This window comes from Dreissena polymorpha, chromosome 14 (genome assembly GCF_020536995.1).
Source record: "Dreissena polymorpha isolate Duluth1 chromosome 14, UMN_Dpol_1.0, whole genome shotgun sequence".
NCBI classification, from domain to species: Eukaryota; Metazoa; Mollusca; class Bivalvia; order Myida; family Dreissenidae; genus Dreissena; species Dreissena polymorpha.
Window position 1 is genome coordinate 69,227,863 of NC_068368.1, and position 9,054 is coordinate 69,236,916.

Below are 9,054 nucleotides of genomic sequence, written 5' to 3' on the forward strand. Positions count from 1 at the left end.
TGGACTCCGATAATATTAACCCAGTACGGGGCTTCGACATATTAACCAAAAACGGGACACCAGCAACAATAACGAAGTATGTGTCTAAGACAACATTAAACCAGTACGGGACTTTGACAACAATTACTGATTACGGGAACTCCGCAAACATTAACCCAGTACGGGACTCATATAACATTAACCCAGTACGGGACTCATATAACATTAACCCAGTACGGGACTCATATAACATTAACCCAGTACGGGACTCATATAACATTTAACCCAGTACGTGACTCCGATAACATTAACACAGTACGTGAATCCGATAACATTAACACAGTACGTGACTCCGATAACATTAACACAGTACGGGAATTCGACCACATTAACCAAGAAAGCGCCTCCAATAACATTAACCCAATGCGGGACTCTGACAACATAAACCCAGTAAGAGACTACGACAACATTAACTTAGTACGGGACTCCAACTACATTAACCCAGTACGGGACTCCGATAAATTTATACCAGTATGGGACTCCGATAACATTAACACAGTACGGGACTACGACAACATTAACCCAGTACGGGACTCCGATAACTTTAACACAGTACGGGACTACGACAACATTTACCCAGTACGCAACTCCGATAACATTTACCCAGTACGGGACTTCTGTTTTCTCTGTGGCAAAGCTCTTGTTTATCACATTTTACATAGTAACAAATGGTGATTCGTACGCTTTTTTACATGCAATATTGCCATTGTAATTATTTTTGCATGTATACTATAGATCTCAAAATAATGATATTATTTTGAAAAAGACGCCTTAAAATATGCTTTAAACCGGAAATGAATGCATGAACTTTAAGCGTTGTTTTAAATTAGTATACATGTACAGAAAATGACATTTTTAATGACTTAAACATATATTTGATAAGCAATAAACACATCCGGTTGTGATATTACTTTAAGTTCCATACGAAAGTCCCACGTTGTTTTGTATTGTTATCATTATCGTGTGGTTATAATTGACACGTTTTACAGGAGTTGTCAACGATGAGGTTAAGTTTTACGACATTGTCGTCCTTGCTTATTCTCGACCCGGATATCAAAACTTCAATTTATCAGATGGTATGGAAAGGGCGAGAATGTTTTAACATTTACGAGTCTACCATGAGAAACGAAGGAGGCGCCATTCTTGTTCAGAAGAAGCTCATTTTGGCAGCGAAAAGTGCGGGAGATGTCAATGTTCAAGGCATGCGAATATCTTTAGACGGCATTACCTTTAAAATGAGGGCTGTTCGCGATGCGGCACTTGCTCTTCAAACAAATGTTCACTCAAACAACGAATCTTGCCGAGGACGTAAACAAACGCATGAAACTACCATCGCTACGGACCAGCTAACTCTGAAAAACATAGAGGCGGAAATTCAGGGAATAAATTTCCAGATCGCGTCGTTTGCGGCGGACATTGTCAGTATGAACAATGACGCGGGGACGCTGGAAAACCGGGCCAGAGCGATCGACAGTGAAGAAAGCCAGAATGAGGTAGAAGGATTCTTGGGAAATGTGGCCTCAGTTATTGGAATCGGGCTCGCGCCATTTACAGGTAGCTGTGTATTGCAAGCGGTCTTGATGTATCGTTGTATACATATAATTGATATTTGTTTGATTAATCACTTGTTAAGGAGAAGCGCAGACCTGCGATACAAACCTGAAATGCAAACCTGAAACGTAAACCCGATATGCAAATCTGAAATGCAAACCTGAACATATACTCTGTTTTTACGTTGTGATTTTTTATTGATAAATTATGCATGTGTTTCGAAAATACATTAAAAGCTAGAAACAGCTTGACATATTATTTCAAGGTATTACTTCTTATGTAATTATAGGTGGTTTCATTTTATAGCTTAAGTGCTATGTATTACATGAGTAGCGTTCTGAGAAATGTGGGATTAACTCATGTGCGTAAAGTGTCGTTTCACAGGCTAATCAGGGACGACATTTTCTCTTTATGGTATTTTTCGTTTAAAGGAAGTCTCTTCTTAGATAAAATCCAGTTTAGGCGGAAAATGGCTTCCATGATTGGCCTTTGCGGAATGCACAGGCTTATCTGGGTCGACCCTTTACGCACATGCATAAATCCCCGTTTCCCTAGCGCACAACTCATATGTTATTTCAGGCGGTTTAAGTCTTGGCCTGACAGCGGTCGGAGTCATCTATGCGGGCAAAAACTTAAAAGACGCTGATGACTGCAGACAGACTGCTCGTAATTTGCGAGCACTTGCACAAACCAGGCGGACTGATGCCCACAGACTACGAGAACAGAACGCTGCAGCAGCTGGTAGAACATCCGCTTTGGCACAGGAAATCCAAGGACTTCAGTCCAAAAAAGGTGATTGTAAAGGCTTCTTTACCTACATCAGCAAAACATAAAACGACATCTTACTGTTGAACTGTATACCATTCTGAATGGCAGACATTTAATCGTTTCATCTGAGCTAAAAACTTCATAAAATACAACAAATATAATGGTGTTGCGATAAATTATGAATCTCTTTTCGGTTTCCGACATTATAAGTACTGTAAAATTAATAACATTCGAGATAATTAAAATTTTCGTTGATTTCCTCGGATGACCGATCCACACCGTTAAAAGACCGACGCATATTCCTCTCATTTTCCCCAAATCAGGAATCCACGAATAAACGTGTGCACGAAAATCATGCCGACGTTTATAAGTGATTTTACTTTTGATGTTTTGTACAATTGGTATTAAAGGAATTATTTCTTCGGACGAATCTACCTGTGTACTGAGCAACAAATAGCATTTCTAATGTAAAACCAAATGGAGAACCAAATGACAATCAAAACTCCGCTATTTTTTTCCACAAAAAACCAATGTGTACCATGTGCATAGTAATACAGTGTACACTCATTATATTTTCGTGGGACAGTAATTTTAGTTGATTTCGTAGGTTGGCCGATCCACGAATTTAACACAAACACATCGACAAATGACCGTTGCCTTTTTTTTTTTTACCAAAATCACAAATCCACGAAAGTACGTTTCCATGAAAAAGTAAAAAAAAAGCACGAAATTTCATGCCGACGATGATTTTACAGTATACATGGTAAAACACTCGATTTCAGTACAACTAGAAAGCACCATACTTGTCCTGCAGCAGATGACATTGGACATGACGAACCTAGTGAAATACATAGATAGCTCCCTTAACGTGTTTCAGGTAAATTAACCAATTTATGCCTAGCATAATTGATCCAATTTAGAAGGATGGGAGAGTCCACTAGGCATACATGGCTTAAACACTATCTAAACTTACTTCATGACTATACCCCATCCCGCTAATAGGTAGAAAGGGTCAGAGTTAAGATTAGGGTTAGCTCTAAATTTAAATCTAACTCTAAACTTTCTTCATAACTATACCCCCCCTCCAGTAGGTAGATGGAGTTAGGGTTAGGGTTGGCTCTAAATCTAAATCTAACTCTAATCTTTCTTCATAACTATACCCCCCTGCTAGAAGGTAGATGACTTTTATGGAATCACCATGGACGTATGTCCGTTCGTCTTTGTTTCTTTTTTGTAGGCACACAATTGTGTCGTGTTCTGAGAAAATTGGGCATAATGCAAGTGCGTAAAGTGCCGTCCCAGATTTGCCTGTGCAGTCCGTTCTGTTTAAAGAAAGTCTCTTTTTAGCAGAAATTTAGTTTTGGGCGAAAAGTGTCGTCCCTGATTAGCCTGTGCGGACTGCACAGGCTAATCTGGGACGACACTTTACGCACATGCATTATGCCCAGTTTTCTCATAACGCGACACAATTATCCGAAGAAGTTCTCCTATATGTTTCAACATAAAACGTTTAAATATACACAAATTGGTCCATGCGATAAATAAAAATAACTTAAAATTACGGTTAGCAAAAGATATTGAATTAAAAACATCACCAATCGAACTGTGTTACGTAAAGGTTTTGTGAACAAATGCAATTAAGCACTCTCTTTGGTATATTTCGTTAAAAATGATGCCCCAGCTGTGAGACAATGCCAAATGCAAGGATATATTAGTCACTTTCCACATTTATTGTATTTTTTGTGTAAAGGCGTCTCTTCTCAGACCAAATCTATTTTAGGCGGAAAGTATCGTCCTTGATTAGCCTGTGCGGATTGCAATGGCTAATCTGGGAGGACACTTTACTCAGATGCATTGAGTCCGGCTTTTCCCAGATCATCTGATCTTCCCTTTCTGTTTGTACATAAATAGACCATGGATACAACGTTCAAAGATATCAGTCTTCACTCGGAGTCGTTCCTCATCATACAGAACGCCTTGAGGAAACAACCAGAACGCCTTGCCGACAAGGCGCAGGATGTGCTGGAAGAACTGCAGGTAACAACGCCGTTTAATGGTAAATAGTGTCACAAATTATTTTGTAATAACATGTACATCACGAGCGACAAATGATGCAACATTTCAGTTTTCATCACCATTCCAACCCATTCACACCTTCTGATACCCACACACGCAATTACATCCATACAACCCTTCAAACAAATACCTCGCATCGACCCAAACAAACATACTCGTCCATAGCCATCCACTCCAAAATCTAACACAACACTCAAACACCAACCCTTCATACATACAACCCTTACACATCCACAACTACCTCCTACACATGGAATGGAACTTGGAAATAAACTGGCACATATGATCATCACTTGAAGACCTCTTCATAAGTGTTAATAAGTGCTCTACTTATTGCTTCATATTGTTTGTCACACAATACTCATGTTCTTGTCTTTTAACCTTTACAGAAGAACATCCGTGTCATATGGACACATTTCTAGTTATTGTTATTTAAATATCTGAGTAGTGTGAACATTAGTATACATTAATAGAACACATTACCAATACAGTATATAAATCAAGTTCAAATAGGTAAAAAGGCTTATTGAAATCGCGCCAACATGCCTTTTATTTAATTGATTGCTTTTCTCCCTGTGGCCACAAATAAACACTGTTTTTGTTTACTTTATAATAATGTAGATGTTATTGTGAGATTTTTTGTGAATGGTATCTATCAGTCGTGATTTTATTGTTTCAGGGAAAATGGTCGAACATGGAATCTGTTTTAATTGCAAACGGAGCACGGGCTGTATTGACATGTGACAAGAGCGGCATTAACTGCTAAATATCAATGCCTTTTATATGAGCCTCGCTCTGTGAAAAGGGTGTGCGTAAAGGGTTGTCTCAGATAAGCTTGTGCAGTCTGCAAAGGCTAATCAGGGAAGACACTTCCCGCCTAGACAGGATTTTTTTTTAGAGAAGACTTGCTTTAAAATAAAAATGCCAAAAAAAAGCGGTAAATGCCGTCAATGATAAGCCTTTCACTGGCTACTCTGGGACAATAATTTAAGCATATGCTTATGTATTAAGCACAGTTTTTCTACTGTACGCATATGTATTAAGCACAGTTTTTACACTATACACATATGTATTAAGCACAGTTTTAACACTATACGCATATGTATTAAGGACAGTTTTTACACTATACACATATGTATTAAGCACAGTTTTTACACTATACACATATGTATTAAGCACAGTTTTTACACTATACACATATGTATTAAGCACAGTTTTTACACTATACGCATATGTATTAAGCACAGTTTTTACACTATACACATATGTATTAAGCACAGTTTTTACACTATACACATATGTATTAAGGACAGTTTTAACACTGTACGCATATGTATTAAGCACAGTTTCAATACTGTACGCATATGTATTAAGCACAGTTTCAAAACTGTACGCATATGTATTAAGCACAGTTTCAACACTGTACGCATATGTATTAAGCACAGTTTCAAAACTGTACGCATATGTATTAAGCACAGTTTCAACATTGTACGCATATGTATTAAGCACAGTTTCAACACTGTACGCATATGTATTAAGCACAGTTTCAACACTGTACGCATATGTATTAAGCACAGTTTCAACACTGTACGCATATGTATTAAGCACAGTTTCAACACTGTACGCATATGTATTAAGCACAGTTTCAACACTGTACGCATATGTATTAAGCACAGTTTCAACATTGTACGCATATGTTTTAAGCACAGTTTCAACACTGTACGCATATGTATTAAGCACAGTTTCAACACTGTGCGCATATATATTAAGCACAGTTTCAACACTGTACGAATATGCATAAGGACAGGTTCAACACTGTACGCATATGTATTAAGCACAGTTTCAACATTGTACGCATATGTTTTAAGCACAGTTTCAACACTGTACGCATATGTATTAAGCACAGTTTCAACATTGTACGCATATGTTTTAAGCACAGTTTCAACATTGTACGCATATGTATTAAGCACAGTTTTAACACTGTACGCATATGTATTAAGCACACTTGTACACTGTACGCATTTGTATTAAGCACAGTTTCAACACTGTACGCATATGTATTAAGCACAGTTTCAACACTGTACGCATATGTATTAAGCACAGTTTCAACACTGTGCGCATATATATTAAGCACAGTTTCAACACTGTACGAATATGCATAAGGACAGTTTCAACACTGTACGCATATGTATTAAGCACAGTTTCAACACTGTACGCATATGTATTAAGCACAGTTTTCCCAGAACGAGGTTCATACGCCCATCAGTCTGAAGTACTCGCATAAAAATCGATATATTTAATGGATGTTATAAACAAAATGCGCATAATGATACACATTATGTTTTCATTTCTAACTTCTAGATAGAAGACAAATAACGTCACTGTTTTAGTCAAATCCGATATGTCAACTAACGTGCATCTCATCAAGCGTCTGTTTCTATGTCAGACTTAACATGTCGCACTTGTATGTGTACTGTAATGTTTTTTTAATCATTGACAAACATTTAAGAAATCACCAGTCGTGATAATCTGTTAACATATTGTATACCGAATTAAATCGTCCATAGTTATGTACAAGAAATAAAACATCGCTAACATAGTTAATAATTCATTAAATACCAAATTAAGACAAAAACGCGATTAACTCTGATAAGGGACTTGTTCACAGATTTGCGCATTAAATTAAAAAAAAAACATGTCATATATGTATTGAAGAATGTATAGATTATATTTAAACAAGCAGGAGTAACACTTTTAACTGAAAACGATTGAAATATCGTTTGTGTATCGATAATCACCGGTCGAAATCGGAAAAATAAGTGTTTGTCACGACGTTATCGTATAAAACATATCGATACAATGACTGTATAAAGGTCAATAGTCTGAGTGGTGTAATGTACAGCTGTTACATTTGCTGTCCTCGATAAGAACCTATGAGAGGTGTAATGTACAGCTGTTACATTTGCTGTCCAGTCTGAGTGGTGTAATGTACAGCTGTAGCATTTGCTGTCCTCGATAAGAGCCCCAGGAAAGGATATTAAAACTATTTTCGTGTTATTATAATGCGTAATTACTTAAAAAAACAGTTTTGTTAGTACATTCATGTTAGTACATTTGTGTTGTTTATGAATTAATTAACTTTTCCTGGAGTAAATCTGCATGTGATAACTGTATTGAATGAGTTATCGTTTATTTTCAGTTTGCAATAACTTTGCGATCTAGTTCTTTCCACATAGGAGGCGCTATCTATTGTCCAGGTCATAATGTTTACCAAAGTACTGAAAAAGCTTAATCTTTGATTGTAATCGCAACGTTGCTAAGAAGAATGTTTCGCGTACGATGCAGGGTCTCGATATCCGAGGAAATCAAAGAAGATTTTACCTGTAATCTATTCTTGCAACATATAAAAAATATTGCAAAGATTGTTTTCAGACGTATGCCATCGATATAGAGATAATGTCATGGGAAGCATATAGCTTTGTGTAACGATAGAACCCATTTCTTTGTTATTTAATGTTATTTATCGGGCCTCATTTGTATAGAACTGTACATTTGTCAAGTTATGTAAGTTTTCAGATTTTTCTGTTTAGTGGTTATAATAGGTGTTTTAAGCAAGTTTTTGTTAGTCACATTATTCAGTGTGGTAGAAGATACATTTTAAGCCAAAACACGTTTAAATACGTTAAGTTTTAAGAAACTTGATATTCATATTTTTGTAAATTGTTATGTTTTTCTGTAAAGTTAGGCTTACGGGCCTCAGTAAATTACGCTTTTAGTCGTACGATATCGGTAGTGCGTTCAGTTACAGCGAACGTTCGCTATAGTTCGCGAACGGTCGCGAACGTTCGCTATTGAACGCCCGGTTCGCCGCGAACGTTCGCGAACCGAAGAGAACCCTCTCGGTTTAGTTCGCTATAGTTCGCTAGCGAAACCAAGATGGCGGACAAATAAATATGTTGTATTTGTTCAGTGTAAATTCGATATTTTTTCCTAATTTGTAGTACATAAAATGAATTGAACAATAAAGAAAGTGTATAGGAGGTTTTGGGGATTCCGATAATGACGCCACGTTTGCGCATCCTCAAATTTTGGCCGTAAACACTGCGGCCATTCTGCTATTGTTTGCGTTTGATGATCCGCATCGTGATAAGATTTCAATCATATTCGCGACTCTTTTTAAGAACAACAAAATACTCAGAAATTGAAATTCTTTCAGATTAAATAGAATCAAATTAATGAACACAATTAAGGACGAAAACAAACAAAAAATTGATTGATTTTATGTAATCAACATAAAGGAACTATTTGAACCTATATGTCCGTAAAAACTTACCTTGTTACAGATTAACTAAATCCTCTTGATACATTTAAATGTTTTTATTTCATTGTTCACACCAATTTTGACACTCCTTATTTCAGCATTTTCAACCACCCATTGTTTAATTGCTCCTTTGTTCATCATAAACCAATTATCTCGATATTATCGGATACTGTTCAGACAATTACTAAGAAAACAGGATGTCATTAACCCAGGGATCTATATTTGTATGACTCAGTATGGGGTCATTAACCACATGTGTCTGGTCATTAAACACAATTTATGATACCTCCGTGTCATCT

At 36.8% G+C, this 9,054-nt stretch overlaps 1 protein-coding gene across 4 annotated transcripts in view; it reads left to right on the forward strand.

The window, feature by feature from the left end:
* Positions 1-5,207, forward strand: part of LOC127859075 (uncharacterized) — a 49,280-nt gene extending 44,073 nt beyond the window's left edge. For all 4 annotated transcript variants that reach the window (XM_052396503.1, XM_052396500.1, XM_052396502.1 and 1 more), the window contains 5 exons: positions 1,029-1,593; positions 2,170-2,382; positions 3,141-3,235; positions 4,270-4,395; positions 5,114-5,207. In XM_052396503.1, the coding sequence (XP_052252463.1) occupies positions 1,029-1,593; positions 2,170-2,382; positions 3,141-3,235; positions 4,270-4,395; positions 5,114-5,200 (1,086 nt within the window). In that variant the 3' untranslated portion in view covers positions 5,201-5,207. The remainder of the gene's footprint in view (positions 1-1,028; positions 1,594-2,169; positions 2,383-3,140; positions 3,236-4,269; positions 4,396-5,113) is intronic.
* The last annotated feature ends 3,847 nt before the right edge of the window (positions 5,208-9,054 follow it).